Source organism: Mchenga conophoros, linkage group LG5, assembly GCF_057382185.1.
Source record: "Mchenga conophoros isolate Kocher_MC1m ecotype Shallow Benthic linkage group LG5, M_conophoros_male_GT1.1, whole genome shotgun sequence".
Classification (NCBI taxonomy): Eukaryota; Metazoa; Chordata; class Actinopteri; order Cichliformes; family Cichlidae; genus Mchenga; species Mchenga conophoros.
The window spans coordinates 31857783-31880275 of record NC_140530.1 but is presented as its reverse complement, the minus strand read 5'-3'; the positions used below and the strand labels follow the sequence as shown (position 1 = coordinate 31880275).

Here is a 22493-nt window from a genome sequence, read left to right as displayed (position 1 = left end):
CCCCTCCTTATGAAAAGCAAAGACAATATAGTTTCACACTTCATTGGTCCCATGCACTCCACTTCACAATGTTGCATTTACAGCACCTTAGGAGACTAAGGCTTTACGACTCTCTTCCCATTCAGCACGGCCAACCAAAAATGTTAATGCATATGAAGCATCAGTTGTCTCAGTAGAGAATTAAACATGAATAGATCTGTTCTGTATGCAGTAGTTTTTCATGGCCAACACAATTATGCTGCAGCAATAAAAATTTGAATGTAAAAGATACATTAAAAAAAACCCCACAAACGTACCTTTATCCACTTTAATAATTTCAGAATATTAAAGTGATGATCTCAGTAAAAGATGGTAATGGCTAATAAGGCTGCTTTCCTCTCTAGCTATAAAAGTCACAGATATGCTTGTAATTTTATTGTCACTGGAAAACTCTGTTTGCTCTGATGACTCTGGACATCTGTATATGATCAAAGAGGAGCTTGTAATGTTCCATACTTGGCAGGTAGTCTCACAGCATGTACAGGGAATGTGCGGCTGGAAATACAGGGGCAAGAACAGATGGAAGGAGACAGGAAGCATAAAAATGTGTGTAATACCAGCTGGCCATGTAGAGCACATGCCTCTGAGATCTCAGCCATTGAGAGTTCTCAGAACAATTAATAATACCACTTTTACACAAGTATATCTTTCCAGGTTTCTCTACTGGATTGAGATTCATTTATGTTTATATGCAAGTTCGTATGTAAATGTTTTACAGTTTCATAAAACATTAAACCAAGGAAACAAAGGTCAGTATCACAAACTGTTTACTATACAATAATCATTTACATGTTTACAATATCATTTGTTTTTTGTAATTAGGCTAAATGCTATTTAGATTTTCTTAATGTGTATGTGGCACATGAAAATAGCATTTTTATTTTTATTTTCTTTGTTTTTTCTTCAGGGGGAATTTGCAAAAAAATGCCTTGGTTTGTTTTTGTACATCAAATAGGCCTTAGAATTAGACAGAAATTGAGTCATAATGAGTTTGGAAAGGACAATAGATGAAATACTGAAAGGAGGAAATTGAAGGTGCATGGATAATTCAAGCTCATTGGAGGAGAATACACCCTCGCACACCCGCTGAATCTCATTATGAGGATTTCAATTTCTCTCGGTTGCAAACAGGTCTGAAGCAGATGCTAATGGTGCCTTGGGGCAGGGCTATGCAGGTACTAGTTATCCACAGCACTGCTTTGTGATTGTAATCACTGAGTCATTATGCCAATTGTGTATTCCATCAGTCTCAGGCTGCATTTAGATTAGAAAGTGGGGGGGGAAAGCAAGATATCAGCAAGATATTTACTATCAAATTATTTGGGGCACAAAGAGGGATTTCTTGAGGAGTTTATTTGTCCATTACATTTTGTTCTAACAGCTCTGCATACTTGGAAAAATCTGAACAACCACCTAAAAGTTTGCAGTCACTGAGGAAATTATACATTTTGATCAGTTAAATCAGTTAAAAAACGTAATGCAAGTGCAAGGCTTACTTATTAAAGGCTTAATACAGTTTAATTCATTTGCAGCGCAGCATTTTAGATCTTCAGTATTCTGGGGTGAATTTATTTTTGTAATCTGCAGAAATTAGTTTTAGATTAGAAAGTAGTTTGAGCAATTTGGATTGTTTTGATAGGAAACACACATTTAACTTGCTAACACAGTAGGTCAATAGGGTTAATATCCTGTAGCAGATAACCAGCTGGCTACATCTTGTCTGAATAGCGCTTACATAGTCTGGAACTGCTTTTGTCATGCTGTTGCAAAATGGAAAGATCAACTTAGATCATGTTTATTCTGCATAAATGTCCCACTTTACCATCAAAAAGCAATCACGTTTTTATTTTATCTTCCACATTTAGCATCAAGTTTTTTTTATTTAGAGTTCTTTGCTTTGATCTAAAGGCCCACTATCAGTTTCACTGATGGAATAATGTTGTTTGGATTGTATTGCAGCGGTCCCCAATCTTTTTTGCGCCACGGACCGGTGTAATATCAGACAATAATTTCACAGACTGGCCTTTCACAGATAAATACAACAAATAAAATGATACGACAAAGAGAAAAGCTGGCATTTTGTAAATATAATAATAAATGCGAATTCACTGTGTAATTGTGTAACATTATTAGCAGCGTCCTCCTGAAATGCGCCAACAACATTGAGAGTAAAATCCTCCTCTATCCCCCTTAATACTCTGGTAGCTATGGTAACGTGTAAATATTTCTTTCAAAATAAGACACACAACTACAAAACAAATATAAAGTACATGAAAATATATAGAAAATTTATTCATAACACATTCATAACACATGGGAAAAGACTCAGGGAAACCAAGTTAAGGATAAAAACCCCAAAAACCATAAATGTCACGTCCGAGCCTTAACTCTCGCGGCCTGGTACCAAACGACTCATGGACCGGTCGGTGGCCCAGGGGTTGGGGACCGCTGTTGTATTGTATCTAAAATAAGCATGACAGTTGTTAGCCTTGTTCAATTGTGAATGTTTTTTTTTCTTTCGAATGATCAAATCATGTTTAAACTGACACACCTGGAACAGGTAACACAATGTGTCAATCAGAAATGGTAAATGGCCTGTATTTGTATAGCGCTTTACTAGTCCCTAAAGCGCTTTACACATCACATACATTCACACACTGGTGATGGCAAGCTACATTGTAGCCACAGCCACCCTGGGGCGCACTGACAGTGGCGAGGCTGCCGGACACTGGCGCCACCGGGCCGTCTGACCACCACCAGTAGGCAACAGGTGAAGTGTCTCGCCCAAGGACACAACGACCAAGACTGTCCGAGCCGGGGCTCGAACTGGCAATCTTCCGATTACAAGGCGAACTCCGAACTCTTGAGCCACGATCGAAAACAGAGGTGATGGCCAATGAGGCTTAGCCTCTGTATGCTCACAGTTATTCCATTAACCTTACGGAGGTTAATGCCTCATATTTGACTCCATTAATCATTAATTATCATATTCAACATTCCCAATCAATTTAATTTATTTTAATTAAAACTATATCTGTTTTTCAATACATGCATATTTCCAAACTTTTGATTGTTAGTGTGTGACTAATTGCATCTCTCCACCTCTGTTACCTAGCCTGTCCCACAGCTATTGTAAGAGGCACAGGACCATGTCGGGAAGATTTACGATATGAGCTCCAAGTGTGTGTCATTAAAACTGGGTTTCTTGGATTCCCTGCCATGTGCCACTGCCTCAAATCCATCACATTATTCTCAACCAGCCAGGAGTACTGTCGGTGTGAGTGAGTGTGACGGTGGACAAACACGCAGTGCCCGCACTTTTCTCACTCTTAACGAGCACCAGTATCTCCGTCACCTTACTCTAGAATGCACTTTCAGCTCGTGTTGAGCCCTGAATCACTTGGACAAAGAGGTTCACTTTGTGAAAAGTGAGAAAACACTTATGTTACTGCTAAACTGCTCACAGCACAGTTCCCAATTAAACACTCATTAACTTGATTGCTCTGAATAATGGTGGTGCTTATCTTCCTCAGTCTAAAGATCCTGTTGTGCTGCAATAAGCAGGCCATGCCATGGCATTTCTGCAAGAAATTGTCAATCTGAAAGTGGCCATATTTTCATTCTTAACAACTCAGTTTTCCACTAATGAGGGAAAGCACTGGAATAATGTAGGAGTGATGTATGCAGACTGTGATACTGAAGATACACTGGAAAAATAGTACTTCTTTTATACTGCATCTATATTTGTCATTATAAATTAAAATCACTACTAGTTAACTCATTTGGTACAGGACACACCTGAAGGGGCTTTTATTTTGGGATCGTGGGATATATTTATATTGTGTGTGTGCACAGCTGTTGCCTTGTAGCCATCTAATCTGAACAGTACAACTGCTATGAGCCTAATCAAGCCTTTGACTGACACTAGGAGATGAGTGGTAATGAAGTGCTCTTCAGTGTTAAAAGATGAAAAAGAGTGAGGCGAAGAGGCCTCTAATTGGGTATCCGTGCCACTTCAGATTGCTGTTAATGGCCAGTATTCATCCTAATATGGTGGTCAGTGTCATGGGGAGAAAGCAAACAGGAAGAGAGAGCGTAGCCAATTGCAGCTCAGCGACTGTCAAATGGAAAAACAAACTTGTTGAACCTTTTATATTTTCCACATTGGAACTCCTGTCAGGAGTCATAAACCTAAAAGCATAAATGCAACATAAAGAAACTGTAAAAAGAACTTTCCTAATATTGTGTCATACCCTTTATTTCTTCCTGTGTTGCCTTGGTATCCCACAGATGTTTATTTGGATTCAGATATTACGGGTGAAAAGGCAACTGCATCAAAATGAGTTCATTTTCGTACTCATTGAATTGGACAATCCTGTATCTGTTGGTACAGAGTTTAACTCACCAGTTATTCTAGGGCAAGTTCATATCGTAGCATTAAACATTTACGACCTCCTACAGTATTTATATATATATAATATGACATGCACAAGGTTATTTGTTCTCTTGCGTTCCTTTTTTGCTCTAAATTATGCTAGTGCACTCTGAAAGCTCATTGGTTGTCTCCTAGCACCAATTTGACCAGATCATCACTTGACTTGAATATCAGTTGCTCTGCGTAGCTGGTGTCACTCTCCTCTAACCTTTGTTCCCTTCATCTTGAGCTTCAGCACTCTGCCCCATTCATACTATTGCCTGTCTTGTTTTTCACCCTATAGAGGGTCAGTTCTGCCCAAAGGCTACTCTTATATGTCAAGTAAGTGATCGGCTCTTTCTACATTGAACTCAATCATCTCAGTAAAAAACTATCAGTGCTTCCACTGTAATTTAACAATTCCTTACTTTTCTGACACCATGAAAATAAAATATTAACTTTGGAGAGTGCTTCTACCAGCATAGCATAACACAAGCCTCATGCAGGTTTGCACAAGTCTAATGTAACAAAACTGAAGTTGTGTTCACAGTCTGTGTGCACTTAGTTTTATTTACAGTGGTTTGTTGATTACCTATACTTAACTCATCTTTACCTGTACTGTCAATTAGGATTTTCCAGTTATGGAAAAAGAGATTAAAGGATGCCTCGAAGATAGAAAATAAATGTAAAATTCAATTTAAATGTTTCGAGCTTAAAACAGAAAAAAAAAATCACACCCCAAAACAGCCTCTCCAAATATGCTTTTGTTTTATAAGAACCTCTTATCTTATTATTCATATCTTGCATAATACAATTAGTATGACTAATGTTAATTATCTCTAGAGGCTTTCAGTGAGAACAGAACAAAATCCTTTCACAACCTTTTTTGTATCATTTTGAGTGGTGACACAGCACTTGTTTAGACAGTTTTTGTTTTTTTTTACAGAAATCAGACAGCTCTATTTTATCATGGGTCAAAAGAAGTGGTATTGACTTTTGTTTTTGTATGTTTATGGGCTGACTATGTGTCATTTTGACTGGTATCCAAACCAAAAAGAGACCTCTCCTGTAACCCTGTGTGTCTATTCCAAAGTAAGTTCACAGATAAAATCATTACAACTCAGTGTGTTTGGAATCTGGTCAACTTATTGAGGTTGTTCTGAGGCCAGAGTCAGAAAGCAGCAGTGCGATGGTACCAGATGGGGGTTGCCTTATTTATTGTATTTAGGACGCCTCTTCAGTTAATTAGATACTAGCATGCAGCTGTGGATGGTAAATGATGACTTTGTTAGGATCTTTTTAAAGTACTGCCCACCTTCTCACTATTCAAATAATTTTCTTGTAGCACAGAAGAGAATAAAATTGTTTTTGTTAGACTGAAGGCTCGCACAAAGGACCGGGTAAACTGGGTAAAGCTTCTCAAGGAGATTACAATAATATTGTAATGTTTAGAGTTGAGCGTAATATCTACTCTTTAAATCTCTTATAACATTACAAAAACATCTTGTTCACGTTCTTCCCTGTTGTCTCAATATAAAGACGTTTTTTATTTAATTAATTGAAAAGCTTGAGCTTATTGAGGGGGTAATGGTGCCTGATGTTGTAGTCATTTCAAATTATCAGAAGGTCAACTCCATGTAATCAAGCTCTATTACATCTCACATCAGGAGACGTATCAATTAGCCTCTGCATATATCTCTGTGAGCAGGATGAAAGAAAGAAAAGCTGAATGACGATGATGACGATGGAGGAAATTATGCATCATACCAACAGTATAACTGTTTGACTAGTGTATGCATCAGTGGTTTGCTTTGTGACAGTTATGTGCATTGTTTCTAAATGACACTATCAAATCAGTCCTCACACTTATCCAATGACGTATATGCAATTAGTGTCACATATTTCTAAGCTAATTTCCAAATCCCAGGTTGTCACTGGAGATGAAGCGTGACACTTTCTTTTGTCTGTAAAATGGGGAAGACAATGTCGTTTGGTGATGAGATTTCTAGAATGACTCATAATCACTTGATGTCGTCAGTAGTGATAATTGGTCTGAGTTTTTTTTTTTTCATCTTCCGTACTTTTATTATGCATGTAAATTTAACAACTTCTAATTATCATGTGCTACCTTGATTTTGTGTGCCTGAATCACCATTTTATTATGTGGTACATCAGTTTCCTTCATATTCTTCCTTTTCACATCATATCCTTTAAGTATCATTTCCTTCTCTTTTTGAAGTTAACTATGTTGTTTAGTTTTTGGTTTTTTTGTGCCCTTTTGTGCCACAGGGAAAAGCCAATAAAATCCCAATAGCTCTAATCACCCAATTAGTCACAGAGACACTCAGAAACTTAGGAGTGGTGTTTGTTTCAATCCACTTATGATTCTGTTCCTTCATGATTAGGGCCCTGAAAGTGTAAGGTATTGATTTTAAAACTTTATTTGTAGTTGTGTAAGTTTACAATCTTACTAGGTACACTTTATTAGGTACACCTTGCTAAAATTGAGCCCCTCTTGCCTTCAGCACTGCCTTAATTCTTTGCATCATAGAATCAAAGAAAGAACTTGAAGCAAGCCTTAGAGAATTTGGACCATATTGATGTGATAGAATCATGCAGTTGTTGCACATTTGTTGGCTGCTTAACCATGATGTGAACCTCGCCTTAGCCACATGCCAAAGTTTTGAGATCTGGTTACTGTGGATAATGTTTCAATACAGTTACCTCAATGTTTGAAAAAACAGTTTGATGCAATTTGAGCTTTGTGACATGGTGTGTAGAGCAGGGCGATATGAGCAAAAATATTTATCACGATATACATTTGAAAATTTGTGATAACGATATAACTGACGATATAATTGACACTAGACAAAATACTTTACAACTCCACAACTTTATTAGTGCAAAAAACCCCATCAATGTATTTTCACTTAAACAAGCAGCTGTTTATTATGTGCATTAAAGTTATATAAAAATGTAACAGTGCAAATGCAAATTCCTTGCTGACAGTTTAACCAAAAGGCATTTCCAGTGGAAATTGGCCGACATATCCTCAGCATAACATGTATAATATCCACAAAAGTTAAAAAGAGGTTATACACACACAATACGGTAATATTATGTTGAAGCACAGTACGTATCACTCCGCGAGGCTCCTGCCTATGATAGCCGTAATGCTCCGACAATCCATCAAGCGGTGCGGGTTCGTGGCTTAGCAAAGTCGTACTAAAACATTTTCCAAAAAACACGGTAATAACGACAACCCCGCTAGCGTGCGCTATGAAAAATAGTGCTTTGTTGTGTATCTGACGGACGAAAGCTAAACCAGTTCCACACCACTGAAGTTGCAGCATTTTTACAAACCATTTCTGGTTCATCCGTTAAATTTAACGATCCGCTTTTGCCCTTCTCATTCTCCGTCACCGGCACACTTTTTCCTCCATGTGCGTATGAAAACACTGCGCATGCGCGTTTTACCCATGTTCTATCGCGATATTTCATTTTCTTATCATTGCCCGACATTATACCGGTATTACCGTAAATGGTATGATATGGCCCAGCCCTAATGGTGTGTTACTGTATTCTGCTGGAAGTACCCATCAGAAGATGGTGTTGTCATAAAAAGAGTCCACAATAATACTCAGGTCAGTCCCAGCATTTAAACGATGATCAGTAAGAGGCCCAAAGTGTCCCAAGACTCATCAGATCAAGCAACCTTTTTCCAGTCTCTTTTATCAAGTTTTGGTGAATCCATGTGGACTGCAGACTCAGTTTCCTGTTCTTAGCTGACAGGAGTGCCACCCAGTGTGTATAGGCTACAGGAGGCCTCTGCTGCTGTAACCCATTTGCTTCAAGATTCAGAACTCCTCTTTTGCATATCTTGGTTGTAACGAGTTATTTGAATTACTTTTGCCTCCCTAAAGCAGTCTGGCCATTCTGCCCTAAACTCTGACATCAGCGAGGCATTTTCACCCATAGAACTGCCGCTAACTGATTATTTTTTGGAAATGAGACAAGGTTGCTTGGAACCTAGTCTCAGTCTGCAGTTGCAGAAGTTCTCAAGCTAGCACAACAACAATGGCAAAATTCAAATTCACTTAAATCATCTTTCTTCCCCATTCCGATGGTCAGTTTGAACTTCTGCAAGTCCTCCTCCCTATATCTGCATGCCTAAGTGCATGCAATGAGTCTCATGCGCATTAATAAGCAGTTGAATATGTGTAGCTAAAACGTGTAAGTGTAATTAAATGTTAAAAAAAAGAAAAGGCTGATGGTGTTAAATTAATTAAACATTTTTCTTTTTTCATTTTGTCCAGATAATCACTTGGTTTTCAGGTTTTGTTACTTAGTCTGTCACTATAAAAATGTCAGTTTTCTTTTATTGAGTTAACAAAAAAGTGAAAAAAAATGTATTTGCGTTAAACAGTTTCAGCTGTTAAGGCTGATGAGACAAAGTTATTTGTAATTTTTAAAGAAACTAAATGAAACATCCTGCATTGATGACTTATTTTCTCCTTATTTTGCTGTTGGGGTTACATCTGGGAACATCCACTTAGGATATGGGTTTTGTTGCTAGCATCTGTATTCATTGCTTTCTACATGTGAGCCAAACATCCCTGACACATTTAAAAAGGAAGTATTAATGGGTCATTGGTAAAAGCTCTTTGCAAACTTGTGATAAGTTGCAGGTAGAGGAAAATTAGATGAATAAACACATCAAAATCGAAATCACTGTCAAAAATCCTAGAGGAAATAGAAGAAAATACTAACATGAGCTATACATGGCTATGGTATTATTTAGGGACAAATTACAATATTTTAAAACCACTTTTGCCTAAACTGAACGTAAAAGTTTAATTTTGTGGATATACAAAAATTCATTTAAATCTAAAGACCTTCATAAAATTCAGAAAAACAGAGACTTACAGTATTGTAAGCTGTGGATGAGCTGTAATCTGTCAACCATATGGTATCTGCCGCACCATGGTCATGTGATTTCACACTCAGTTTGAGTCCAGATTATGACTGCCAAAATCAATAGAGGTGGGCACACAATATCTAAGTAATTATGGGAGCCAGTGGGGTTCTGGGAGTGCTGACAACACTGTTATTGTGAAAGGACTGCTTCCTTTTCCAACCTTACAAAGAAAAAAAAGTTCAAAGGCACGTCCTGCACCCTAATGCTACTAATGATAATTATGTGATACTATTCAATTCATTTTTATCTATATGGCACCAAATCACAACAACAGTCACCTCAAGGTGCTTTATATTCAAAATACTGAGAAAAGCCTAATAATCAGACAACTCCAAATAAGCAAGCACTTGGCAACAGTGGGGAGGAAATCCCCCTTTTTAACAGGAAGAAATTTCCAACAGAACCAGGCTCAGGGAGGGATGGCCATCTGCTGTCATTGTGATGTAAGGGGAGGGAGAAAAGACACACTGTGGAAGAGAGCTAGAAATCAATAATAATGTTTAAATGTGGTTAAAAGGGGTGTATAAAGACATAGAGAGAGAATAGAGGCGAGTGAAGAAGAAGTGCATCATGGGAAACCCCTAGCAGCCTAGGCCTATTGCATTCTAAGTAAGGAAAGGAAAAGTTTTCAGCCTAATCTCAATAGCATCAATGGTGTCTGTCCCTGAATCCAAACTAGGAGCTGGTTCCACAGCAGAAGAGGGGCGTGAAAGCTGACTGCTCTGCCTCATACATTATATTTGTGCTGGTTACAGAGTCCTAAACCCCTGGTAGAACTGAGATCAGTCTTAAGACATCAGAAACTATGTTTGATTTTTGAACTTTTAAAGCCACAATTCATCAGAAGGTACTTTTAAAAATATTTCAGCTATACTCAATAGGTCAGTAAAGTTTGTACATGAGAGGTGCTGGAGAATTCAAAACTGCAGGCTGATGGAGGGAGGATAGCTCCAAATAACACTGACGTGGCTGCATAACATTTTAAGGGAGGAAGTCAAGTATATCTTATTGTCTGCTAGTATATATGTTATGTCAAAAGGGGGAAAAACAATCTTTTAAATTAAAACGTTAGCAGTGCTTTAAATGCTGAATACTCTGTGCAGTGTGCAGTGTGTGGTGTGTAAATGTTAAATTTAGTCAGGCTGCCTCAGGAGGGCACTGAGTGCAGACACAGAGTCGCAGTGAGAAATACATAGAGGGGAACGGGGGGGGAAGAGTCAGCATGAACCACATATAGTTGCTCCCATAATTGCAAATTGTATGGTTAACTTAACACTGCTGAATTCCCATAAACTAACTCTGAGGGGCAGAAAAAAGTAGTCATAATGTGTATAGTCAACCTGCTTCTAGCCTGACTTCCATTTGTTGTGCCCCATGTAAGCATAGATCCTCTTTCATCTCCAGCTCCACCCTGCTGGCAGCTCAGAGGCTTTCACAGGCAGAAAGGTGTTGATTGTACTTAACCTGCATGCTTCATGCTGCCTCTCTGCTCTACCTGTTGGGGCTCAACTATGTCTTGGTGATTCCTGCAAACCCTGGGGAATCTTTCCTTGGTGGCTGGTAGCACAGCTTTATCTGCTACAAAAGCAGAATATCGGTAATCTAGTGTAACAGTATCTCCTGGGCAGTAAATGAAAACTGTGTTTTTTGTGTTCATTTCATTGTTTCACCCTGGCTTGTGTAAGTGTGTATGTGCTACCCGGAACATTATATTCTCATGGGTGTGGTAGGTGTGAACTAGCATCAAAAGCCTTGAGTCACATCCTCTTGCAGCTTTTGTAATACTTGTAGCCTGGCAGTTAGACAGTGATGTTTTCTAAAAGTAGATCCTTCTTTATTTCTCTTTAAAATAGTCGATCATTTATCAGACCTTCCTAACTGCTGTATGTGTGGGATAGTCTTGTATAAATAGCACTGAGTGTTAGAAAGCTGAGTCACAACCCCCTCTCCCAAAAAAATTTCTGTGATTCATTTTGAATAATAACTTCCATCCATCCATTCGCTTCCGCTTATCCTTTTTCAGGGTCGCGGGGGGCGCTGGAGTCTATCCCAGCTGTCATAGGGCGAAAGGCGGGGTACACCCTGGACAGGTCGCCAGTCTGTCGCAGGGCCAACACACAGGGACAGACAACCATTCACACTCACATTCACACCTAGTGACAATTTGGATTAATCAATTAACCTATCCCCACAAGCTGCATGTCTTTGGACGGTGGGAGGAAGCCGGAGTACCCGGAGAGAACCCACGCAAACACGGGGAGAACATGCAAACTCCACACAGAAAGACCCCGGCCTGATGGTGGAATTGAACTCAGGACCTTCTTGCTGTGCGGCAACAGTGCTAACCACCGTGCCACCGTGCTGGCACGGTGGTTAACTTATTTTCTAAAATCTGAAAGCACGAACACTTCTCTTCTACTATTCTATATTTGGTGCGGAGAGGTGGACATGAGAAGCTGGGAAACTATATGAAATCTAGTGAATGCCTTTTATAGAAGTTTTTGTGACTGTGTGCGGTAGCCATAGTGTTGTCCTTTACTGTCTTATAGACAGGAGGAAAGTACAGGATGAGGGCAGGAGGACACAAGGAAAGGAAAAACCTGAAAACTAGACGACTAGGGGAGGGGAAAAGTCAGTTCTGTTATGTTGTTTATGTTTTAGTTGTATTGATAATAAGCATCATAGTTTAATAAAGATTGACTCTTACTTCACCACTCTATATTAGCATTTTGAGTATAATTAATTTCCAAAAGAGACAAATACACTTTGGTCAGAAGAAGACTTGGTGTATTTGGTTCTATGACCTTGCTTTGGGACATGGAGAACAGGAACAAGACTCCAGCAAAGAACAAAGCAGATTAAGTCCGACACAATATGGAAGGTGGAGTTCGTTTGGTCTTGGGTTACAGCATGACGTGCAGAGAGCAGCAGCTGTCGTCAGGCTTAAGCAGTTTTTACCTATGTAGGTCTATGTGAAGTTTGCCAATAAGGCATAAAGAATGGTAGCAAGTGAGGCAGCAGCTGATGTGGTTTGGCATTAAGCTGAGTTGCTGTCAGCTGATATACTGGGATTGCAGACTGAGCTTGACTCTGTGGTCAGCCCAGTAATGTGCTCAATTTAAAGATGATTTTGAAAGCTTTTATTCAGAAAATTCCCACAGATGTTGTGATAGTGTAAACCTCGCTTTGGCAATAACAAAAAGAGGACATTGTGACAGTCTAAATTAGAGTAAAATTTCATCATTGTAGAGGGGAGTGTTACTGCCAGTCACAAAAAAAAATTCTGAATGAACTCTGATGAAATGTTTATTTCCAGAATTGTGTCTTTCGTCCCTCATTGATAGAGGTTTTGTAATGATTTGAGTATGAAAATTCGCCAATATATATCATACTATGTATACTATACCCTGTGAAATACATAGATAGAAAATAACTCAAGTCGTTCAAACATCCGTGTGAGATTTTGTACCTTGATTTGTAACATGTCTCTAGCTTCCTAACAAAAAGGAAAATGTGATTACTCAGTAATGCATTAGCCAACAGTGCCTGCGCTTATTCCTCTGTGGGCTGAGCCAGTGATTTTCTCCATTATGTGTGAGTCTGCTTCAAAATCTGCAACATTGGAGAGCTTTTCAGCTAACTGCCTGCCACTGTTGTGTCAAATGGACAATGGAATGGTTAGGCTAATTTGTGCAGCAGGGGTTTTATGATGTTGAAACAAGCTGTCAGAGTGAGGCAGATAATAGGACAGAGAGATCTGATATTGTAGTTCAGATTAGGTAATGTCCCTTTTCTTTATAAAAAAAATAAATAAATAGAAGCTTGCTTTCAAGCCAACATCCGACTGCAGCATTTGGTCATTTTGAATTAATAGAATCTGTTATTAAAAAGCAATGAAAATGCAAAGCAAAGTAACACTCAAAACTTGGATGGACATATCTTGATCATAGATTATCAGAAAAAGTGGGAGGAAGGCGGAAAAACAAAGGGGATACTTTGCAGGGAGGGAGAGTAAGAAACAGCGGAATAAAACCAGACAGGAAAACGCTGGCATGCATGTGAGGAATGGGAAGCGAGGGAGAGAGCAAAACAGGGAGGGCAGGACGGAGAGAGAGGATAAGGGAGGGCTGCTCTCAGCATCATCTGACAGGAGAGAGGCTGATCTCCGACAGCAGGTGTTGGAGGATAGAGAGTGAGTCAGACAAACGGAGAGAGCGATACATAGAGGAACACCAAGTTGTTGAGGAGAGATTGAGCTGCAAGTGAGCCAGTACTACAGGCGGGTAAGCATGGAAAGAGATGATGGAGCACACTGGCTCTGTTAGGATGAACTGCTGAAAGATAGATGAATTGAGCCAAACTCAACCCAAGATAGACAGATGAAAGAAAGCGAATGACAGAATAGAAACAGCTAAAGAACAGTCTTACTCTTGTGTAGGTGTTTCCGTCTGATCCTGATCTGCATTGATCTCTTTATCAAATGCCACTTTGAATGTTGAACTTTCTCTCTCGCTCTCTTTATCTCCTTCCCTCTTTCTCTCTAGTCCACCCAGGAAGTGGCTGACTGGCATCTCGAGTAAATGACTCTGCTTTCATTGTGCATTAGCTGCTGTACTTGATTAGATTAGTTGCTCTCTACTAAGTGGACCTGCAAAGCTTAGGGGTTTATGCGTACTTGTCTCTTTGAGGCTGCGCGTGTGTGCATGTGGGTGTGTGCATGTCCATGTCTGTGTTGTTGTTGGTAAAAGGAAGGATGCAGCCAAGCAGGACATTACTCTTAAAGCTAAAACGTGATCCTGATATTATTTTTGTTCAGTATTTATGAATCTCCGAAGCCCGAGCCAAGAGCAAGAATTTAATCTGCAGAGCTATTGAAGAGTGAAACCTGAAGCCGCTCCAAGGACGATGAATTGGAAAATAGCATTCTGTTGTTTGAGCGCTCACATTCATTTGAGTTTTGTTTGACTGTAATGTCAACAGTTATCAAGCAGAAAATGTGCCAGCGTGTCCGCAGAGTTTGTGCTTTGCCAAAGCAAAGTCTCTAGTTCACTCATTTTGCAGCAACTCCAGGCTCTGTTTTGTGGTGACACATCAAGGGAAAAGCTGACATGATGATGATGATTTTGATCACCATTTTAGCAAAACACAGTTACTGCTTTACACCCTGTACTAGTGGAAGCAAAGCGGGATAAATAAATATGTTGTGGTTTAGATAATGGGGCTGTTGTTCTTGTGCTGACTTTATTTAGTGGTGGTTTATTTGTTTTATTGCTTTTTGTTGGGAGATTTGCATTTGAAATGCATAACTATATTTGTCTGTGCAAATTGCATATGTAGTTGGATTGGATTTTTGTTTTAATTTAACTATATGACCTAAAATCATTAATTGGACCAAACACAACTGGGTGGATCTTTATGATGCTCTTATTTTAGGTAAGTTTGAAAGTTTGATTTCTTCTTGTTGCATACATTAATCCTACCTCATTTAGGCATTACTTACAAAGCACTGGGTAGCATTTGTGATCTCATTTAAAATGCACCGAGGTCTCCTTGCTGTGCATAAGTTGTCTCCTAAACCCATTATGGTAAGCTTTAATGGATAAACTTACTGTACTATTAATAGGCAAGGTTACTCTACCATAGCAGCACTCGACCAGATGATATCTGACTCCTCCTGCAGTGCCCGTGGTTATCATTTGTTTGCCAAAAAAAACAATGCATCATTGAGCCGGACATGTGCAATATTCATGTTCAGCCAGTATTTAGCCTGGGGTCTCTACTGTTTGTTTGATAACCACTGTAGATGGTTATCGCTGATGAGCCTCCCAGATGACCCTTCAGATGAACATTTTAGATAACCATTTTCTGCTTTTTCATGCTTGTAGACCTGACCTTAGGCTGACTGAAGGCAGAGTTGTTAGACAACTGATAAACAGAAAATGACAAATTGTCAGTATATTTTAACTTTTGTGTCAAGCTGTAAAATAATGTTTATTTGTCCTGTTGTCCTATTTGTTAGCAAGATTACACAAAAAATAATCTTTCCAATTTTAATTAAACCTTTAGAGGGTTATAGCACAAGCGAAAGAGCACATTGCAATTATTTTGGTGTGAATCAAAAGGTTAATGTTTGATTTTATTTCACAATTTTGTAATAACTAACATTAACTACAACTGCAGCTTTTCTCGTTATATGAATAGATCAGTTGCATTTAACGGAGGGTATGCAAAGAACTGTAGCTATTTGAGAATATGGGCGTTTGTAACAGAGCTATAATAACTATTAATGTGAAATTGATGTTATTATTTTGCTGCTTAAAGATTTAGATGTGTGTTTGTGTTGTATTTATGTATTATTTCTTCGCGTGAAGTTTGGCACCCATCTAGTTTTGCTGGTATGGTTTCATAGTCTTGGATCCAAATGTGACTTTTAGAGAAAAGAAATTATATTTACGTGGCCAGTACATTTTACTGTTAATTTGATAAACTAAATAAATGCGTTTTCCTCTGTTTGTCTGACCATGACCCTGCATGCTCTCTGTGACTACAGTACCCCTGTAAACACAAACTACTCAAAATAATATTTTTAATCCAGTTTGTAGAGCATTCAGTGTTGTCCCGCTCATTGGCATTTGCAGGTGCCGCACAGCCTGCGCCTTGGTTGGAGAACAGGAAGCTGGAATGCTTATCAGAGCTCATGACCTGGCAGTCCGTGGAGGCTGCTGCTGGTAAACACAGGATTAATTGGTGGATTTAGATTCAGAATGCTTTGTGTCCATTTTAGAAACTTCTGGGAGCAGAAATGAAGAATAAAATTAGAATAAGACTGTAATCCAGAAATTAAAAGGCCTGAAGATCAGTATCAGTTCTTATGCAGATTCACTGTTTGTCTATGGTATCATCGGTAGTGTTGCATAGACTGAGCATTTTGCAGTTATTATTAGGTGTTATCAGTGTGTCAAAAATGAAAGCTTAAAGTGGCTCTGTGTCATGCTGTTTAACTTCCTTTTTGCAGTCTGTTAGCCAAAGAAATTTGAAATTAAAATGCATATCTGGCATATTTGGGTAATTATTTATAATTATTTATCATTTATACATGTCCTATATAATATTCAGCAAATTAAGAATATGTTTTACTTGGATAACTGGAGGTAATTGTTTAAAAAAAAGACTATCTTTATTAATAGTGCCCATATTTATTTTAATTTCTCCCAACTTTCATGTGTAACCTAGATTTTGGGCTTATTTTCTTTAAATGGAGCATCTTAGAGTGATTCAGGGGTTAGGTGATGTTGCTAGGTGACACACACCTTTATACAGTTCCAGCTGTAACAAGAATTCAACCTCAAAAAGGAAAAAAAAGAGAAGCTTTGTGCACAGCATGTATGCCACGGAGAAATAGGTGTAACTATGAGATGAATGTGTTGTCAAGAAGAAAAAACTATGACAAATTTATGTTTGTGGTGGTGACTGTGGGCTCAGCCCATAAAAACAGATGATCAAGGATCTTTTATTAACACTGGTATGAGCAATGTGTTTTGCTCAGCAGAGGAGAGAAAGTGATAAGTCATGATTTACCTTCTTTCTCTGTCTTTTCCCCCCCTTTTCTTTGTATGCACATATGTCTAAATAATACGAGTGTGCAAATAATTAATTAGATAAAGAATAAACCGTTCAATTGGGATCATTGGTTGGCTGTTTGGCAATAGACAGGGCAGCTCACACTGTTTAACCTAGCTAGATAGGTGTTTCTTGGGTTGAGCTTCCTGTGTTCCAGTCACCCAACCACCATGACACAGTGACCCTCACATCTGCCAGCTGCTGTTCAAAGGCGTGACCTGTTCTACATCCAGAGCTCATTCAAACATAGCAGAGTATTTAGTGTAACTGTGGCCCATTTTATATAATGAATGAGAGAAGCTGTGTAGCATTTAATATTAAGAAATAACACTTGTTTGTAAGCAAACTGCTTGAACGGGCATTCAATTGATAAAAAAGGAATCACCATCTATTTTCTCTTGAATGCCTGTCTGACACTCTGCATAATCCACTGTCAGAGGCCTTGAAATATTTAGTGGCTTCAATTGTACTCATTTATTTGTGTTTCTCGTTCCGCCATTTAGTCCTGCTTTCTGTGCCCTTGCCTCTCTGCCCTACCTTAATTGGTTTGCATATTCCTAATAAGTTCCCTGTGTAATTACAGCTCTCTGTAGGTATCCTTCAGTCTTTTGTGAGTCTATATGTTTATTCTACCTCTTGTGGTCCCTGTGTTTTGTTTTGTTTTCTTGGATTTTCTAGTCTTTCTGTGACTCAGTGTCTTCTCCCATGGGGTTGTCATCACTAAACACATCTAACTGTCTTCTACAAAAGTAAATGAAAGTCACCTGGTTTGGACTTTTGGTCACATTAAATTAATTTAAAATTGTATCAAATATATCCGTACTGTAATCCCTGCAGGATCATGAGTTATGAGACGAGATAGCCGTCTCTACCCTTTCTCCTAACATCTTTAATGTTTTAATTGACTAGGTCATGAGTTCAGTCACTGTAGCCACCTTCAGAGTTTAAAAAAAATTATGCATGTAGAAGATGCTATGTGATGTAGAAGAACTATGTGAATAATATAGCCTTCCTTGCAGAGATGATACAGCTCATGCATACCGTTAGTGTTCAATTAGAAACAGCCTTGAGTCATTTTGGCTCCCCAAAGATTCAAGTTCTTAGCTTTGGCAGTACTTGCCATCATTCTTGCCCCAGAGTCTCTTGAAGTAGCCAGGAAGCTCCAACATCTCAAGTACAAACGTCTGATGAGATCAGTAGTCATATTGGCAAAGACAAGTCTATGCTTTCTTCAACTTCCGTTACTGCATGGGTTCTAGCGTGAACGTCTCTATGCAAACAAAAATGTGAGTCTTTAGCACAGTTATTATTGCTGCACTTCTTTATGGTTTTGTGTGCTGAATCCTACTGAAGAAGGACAAGAAGGGCAAGGTTAAAGCCTTCCAGATGAAACGCTCGCACCAAATCCTCTTTGTCAGTCTGCTCAACCACCTTACAAGCACCTGTGTATGCCAATACTGTGCACACCAAGCAACCGTTGCAACTCTAATTCAGAAAAATCGATGCAGGCATGTCTGTCAAATGTAGCCTGATTGCTTTACAAGGCACTTGCTGTTAGATCTCCCAGATGGAAGTGTTCATCCATGGCACCCAAGAACCAGTGGAAAGATTTTAACCAAGCTGTGGTCCATCCTGGTACACTACAACCATGCAGGTGCTCCTGCACCAAGAGTGCAACAGTACTGCTCCCCGGTCAAAGAAGTGTGTGAAATGGAACAAGATCAAACAAACTGGGGAAATCCTGGTCGCTAAAACATATTGAGATGCTACATTAGGAACATTATCGCAATAATGAATGAATGAATAGCGCGGTGGTAACTGTTCACCAAAAAAACCCACAGCCCCAAGTATTGTAATTGTTGTGTAATTTTTTTCAACAATACAATGTGAACAAACCGATTTGTAGCTTTCTGTTAGCCAAAATTCACAGAAATGAGAGTCTAACCAAAATGACGAATAGAGAATGCAGAACATCCCTGGTGAATGTTCCCTTCACCAGTGAACCTCAGGCCTTCACAGCAGCAGTGTTATCATGTCACATGTCAGGATTGTGGTATTTGTTAACATGTGCTTGCTTTAATAGAATGCTGCAGTCCAGTCTCATTGAATCAAGCTTACCTCATTTACCCCATCAGTAAATCTACGCTGATTATCTGCCTTATAAATCATTTTGGTGATGGTAGAAACTGACACACACAACTTCTTTTTTGTTTGGCTGTTTCTTTTTATTTGTTCCTGGTTTACTGGTTCAAGTCACCTTCGTGCATATTTAGCATAGAGACAGCTAACTGATAACGGAAACCTCCCATGCATAAGATGCAAGTTTATTTAGAGAGACAAGAGCATAACTGCAGCCAGGTTCACTGCTTGGTCGCTTTCATTTATATTAAGTGAAACTTCAGCAAAGGCATGAATGTAAAGTAAATAATTGAATATTCTCTGAAGTAAAACAAAAACACCTTCCAAAGTCTGTGTGTGTTTGTGTCTTTTAATATACGGATAGTTGAGCAAAAATGTCACCTTAGCCTATGCAGATTTCTGACTTTTTAAACTCAGTAAGCCATTTCTTTGTCGGCAGATTTTGATACATCACTCTTTGCTCCACGCGGCATTTGACATGTTTTATTGTGTTCGAGCTGTATTTTCTGAAAGATGTAACATCAGTGTTCACACTCTAAAGGAATGTCAGTTCTAAGAAGCTGAGGATCCAGCATAAAAGGATCAGGCATCCTCTTTCAGTTATTTCCCTGAATTCAGCAGATATCAGAGAACAAAGTACTGTTTTTGTGCTATGTTATAAATATATTTTCTAACCTCAGCTCCAGGTCAGCAGTCTGTTGTCATAAAAGTGCAGCTCTGTTTACTCAGACTTATAGATTCAGACAACATAGGCAAGGTGCTGCAGTAACTAATAACAGATTTTGTCTCGGAAGAAAGAGCACTGTGTAAATCATTTTTATTGTAGCATTAGACCACTGTGGCGTGTGCCAAAATGGCAGAATGATGGAAATATGTGAGAGTGAGTGCACACATCTCCACCATTTCTCACTGAATTCTCACAAAGAATCAGATTGTGCTATTGTTCTTTGTTTCTTTTGCTCCCAAGCAGTGTTTAGAAATGCCCTCTGCTGCAGGTTTGCGAACAGGATGCATGCACAGACGGGCTGCCAGTTCTAGCAACTGACTGTTGTGTGAGACGAAGTGTGAAGTAATATGCTGTGACCAGGATCCTGGTCAGACTGGTAATTCACTCCAATCACACAAAGAAGAAAAAGGGTAGAGAAGAACAGAGAAGAAGCAGTGGGTTAGCAGATGAAAGCTGAAGGGTACTTTCTTCCTCTGCTTCATATCTATTTTCATCAGGTTTCACCTCATTTCCACACTTACATTTTCCTCTGTGTAGTTCTCCTAATGTCTTCTGATTTAAGGTCTTGCCTCTGAATACATTCACCAGATTCAACCTTGCTTGTGAGCACAATAAGTAAACACAATGGATGGGGGGTTTCAAATACTTCCAAAAAAAGATTACACTGTGGTGTAATAATAGCTTTGGTAGGAAGTGTCAATTGCATTGCAGGCATTTTCCCATGCACTTATTGCTTAAGTTAGAAACTTGACTTATGGCTACTAGTAACCTCTTTGTCTTTCTCTGTCCCCATACCCCCCTCCACCTTCTCTGACTTACAGGAAACAAGATGGAAGGATCCGTCGTATCTCTGATGAAGTAGAGCCCCCACTAGCACATTCCCGCCCTCCATTTCTTTCCCCCTCACTTTCAAAGGTAATACAAGGCTTTGACCTGCTGTTGCTACTCTTTTCTTTAATCAGGTTTGCATTTGCATTCAGACACAGTGCCAAGAATCCCACACGAACAATGTGAAACTGAGGGTTTTACCACTTAAAGTTACGGTTAACTCAGTTCCATTGATAATATTAGTAATTGTGGCATAACGTGTCATCCCCTTCTATGCATGATTGATTAATAGCATTTACTGGGATAAGAATTACAGCCCTGATTAATATCTCTTTAATTAATACTGTCACACTTATGAGTATGGTGGTATTAAAAGTCAAAAGGTCGTGTCAAGATATTGTCATATAGACCAACCTGTCGGCATGAAAAATGACATTACTGTTTCCTAGTGATCCCCCTGTGTGTCTGAATGTTTCAGTGAGAAGAGCAAACAAATGATGATTTAATCCTGCTATATGTTTTCCAAATACCTTTTTTTCATTTGGAATATATTTAAAGTAATTGTGCATTTGATATAGTCTGCACTGCAGGGAATGAATGTGATTAAACTCCGTCATGAAGTTGTGCGCTAGACTGAGTAAGGCTCTATGGATGTGGTTTCGAGTACACTTCTTTATCTTATGGAAAGGACCCACTGGACAGCTGGCTGTGATGGAACTAGAGATCAATGGGGTGGAGCTGGTTGCATCAGTCAGACACCGCAGTGACAGCTGACAGCAGCCGACAAAGAAACAGTTTTAGAGTTTGACAGCAGTTGAAATAATTGGCGCATATAGGTTGTTGCAACTTCTGCTTGGCCAAACTGAAAATTATTTTTAAAAGTATGTACGGCTACAGAAGTCTTAGTGATTCAGCTTTTATTAAATTTCACACAAGCACATTCTCACTCTCATTTTCTCACGTACTGATGCTTGGTCAGGACCTCTGTCACTTTTCGATGTGCGGTTTACTGCTCCGGAATACAATTTTACTGGATAAGAAAGAATAACAATGAAAAAAAAAAAAAGATAGAGCCTGACATGGAAGAAAGGAGTGTGACTCCTGTCTGAGACCACTGCTTTTATGTTCCATCTCCTTTTTTTCTGTTACTTTTTGTTCAGGTTGAGCCAATTAACTACTGCAAGATTTAGGAAAATATTGTGTTCAAATATCCTTTCTTACAATGCGTACATTAGAAGGTAAATTTCTCCCTTTATTGGTTTACGTCAGTAAAACATCCTGAGGCAGTGACAACACAAGCAGATCACTTGTACCTGTAGGCCTATGGTGTCTTTTTAGAAACTGAAGGACTTTTACTGAAGTGTGCTGGTCTACCTTGCATATGAAAAGGGGCTCACATTTTCTCAACACATAACCTGGTCTTGAGCAGGTTATGTTCGGAAATTTGATTCATGCTGCTTTTGGAAACCATCTGAAAGCACCATGTTTTCACGGTTTCTTTTATGCACAGCATGTTTTAAGTGCAACAAAGATTTGCTGTGCAAATATATTTTCTATGTGCAAGTTATTAAGCTGTGCCTTGCTCTAATATCAGAAATGAGGTCCAGCTGTAAAGTTACAGCAGCAACAACTATGGATTGCATTGTCACTGGAATATACATGCATTCAGGTGCTGATGCAGAACGTGTAGAATGTTTTTATAGTTTACTTGATTCTAATCTGTTGCTGAGTTTGTTTTACGCTGCTGG

The 22493-nt window shown here is 39.0% G+C and overlaps 1 protein-coding gene across 9 annotated transcripts in view; it reads left to right on the top strand.

Moving 5' to 3' along the window:
• rap1gapb (RAP1 GTPase activating protein b) overlaps window positions 1-22493 on the top strand; it is a 109574-nt gene that overhangs the window by 59527 nt on the left and 27554 nt on the right. For 3 of the 9 annotated variants that reach the window (XM_085274922.1, XM_085274919.1, XM_085274926.1), the window contains one exon: window positions 20739-20832. Coding sequence is in view for 2 of the 9 variants with exons in the window: in XM_085274925.1 (XP_085131051.1) it covers window positions 20364-20377; window positions 20739-20832 (108 nt within the window). In the remaining 7 variants the exon portion in view is untranslated. Of the gene's footprint in view, window positions 1-13582; window positions 13715-13975; window positions 14008-20160; window positions 20378-20738; window positions 20833-22493 lie in introns of those variants that run through there. The other 6 variants (XM_085274923.1, XM_085274920.1, XM_085274925.1 and 3 more) reach the window with 3 other exon arrangements.